Genomic DNA, 1,171 nt, shown 5'->3' on the forward strand with positions numbered 1-1,171 from the left:
GCAGTGGGGCCGAACCGTCTAGCCTGACCACTGTGCATGACAACAAGGGATGGGGCCCAGGGAGATGGCTCAGTGGAGTAAGTGCTTCCCTGGCAAGCGCAAGGGCATGAGTTCAAACCCCGGTTCCACAAAAAAATAAATAAAAACGCATGATGATAACAAGGGTCAGGGCAACATCTCACTCTGCTTTCACCCTCCCTAAGGTGCCCTGGGATGATCTCCGCTACCTTTTTGGTGAAATCATGTATGGCGGCCACATCACAGATGACTGGGACCGCCGGCTGTGCAGGACCTACCTGGCAGAGTACATCCGGACGGAGATGCTAGAGGGAGAGGTGCTGCTGGCCCCTGGCTTCCAGATTCCCCCCAACCTGGACTACAAGGTGAGGTCTAGCGCTCAAGCTCAGGGAGAAAGGAGGTACAGTGAACGTGAGTTCGCCAAGCATCACTGCCATCCAGGCTGGCTCCAGGGAGAGCCTTACAACGTGACAGGAGTATCGATAATTGAGCAAGAAGCCAGGCAACCAAAATCAGGAATGGAAATTTCCTTTATGAAGCTGGGGAGCACAGGGGGCAGCCTAGGAAGGGCCAGGGAACACATGGGATTTGCACAGAAGGCAAAACGTGGGTGGAACATTCACATAGGAAATGCTTAATAAACACAGGACACAGGTCTCAGCTTGCAGATTTTTTTTGGTAGCCTGCCTGCAAACCGCCCCTCTTTCCAGGGTTACCATGAATACATCGATGAGAATCTGCCCCCTGAGAGCCCCTATCTGTATGGCCTGCACCCCAATGCAGAGATTGGCTTTCTGACGGTCACTTCGGAGAAGCTCTTCCGCACTGTCCTGGAAATGCAGCCCAAAGAGACAGACTCAGGAGCAGGCACAGGAGTATCCCGAGAGGAAAAGGCAGGACCCCCTCACACACTCTCCTCAGCAATGGTGGGGGGAATATGGGCAGGATCATATAGTCAGCACCAGCCACCCTGTCCTTCCCTTGGCCTTGGGAACTGGAAACCGGCAGGGAGGGGAGGAGCTGCAGACTGCTCACCAGGACCCCAGGCAACCCTGGCCTAGACAGAGGCATCTTCAGTGTTTGGGTACAGGCTGTGCTAGCTGCAGTGGGAACCCTGGGACACCAGTGGGAGTGGCTCTCACAGGGCAGCCCA

At 55.2% G+C, this 1,171-nt stretch overlaps 1 protein-coding gene across 1 annotated transcript; it reads left to right on the plus strand.

The window, feature by feature from the left end:
• Positions 1 to 203: 203 nt before the first annotated feature.
• On the plus strand, positions 204 to 944 carry LOC111814997 (dynein heavy chain 17, axonemal-like; the record flags this gene model as incomplete). Its single annotated transcript, XM_023708828.1, has 2 exons — positions 204 to 383; positions 729 to 944. Coding segments are annotated over 2 exons (396 nt in total), but the record flags the coding sequence as incomplete, so codon positions are not given.
• Positions 945 to 1,171: the final 227 nt, after the last annotated feature.

The sequence above is a fragment of the Octodon degus genome, unplaced genomic scaffold, assembly GCF_000260255.1.
Source record: "Octodon degus isolate 3935 unplaced genomic scaffold, OctDeg1.0 scaffold06746, whole genome shotgun sequence".
NCBI lineage: Eukaryota > Metazoa > Chordata > Mammalia > Rodentia > Octodontidae > Octodon > Octodon degus.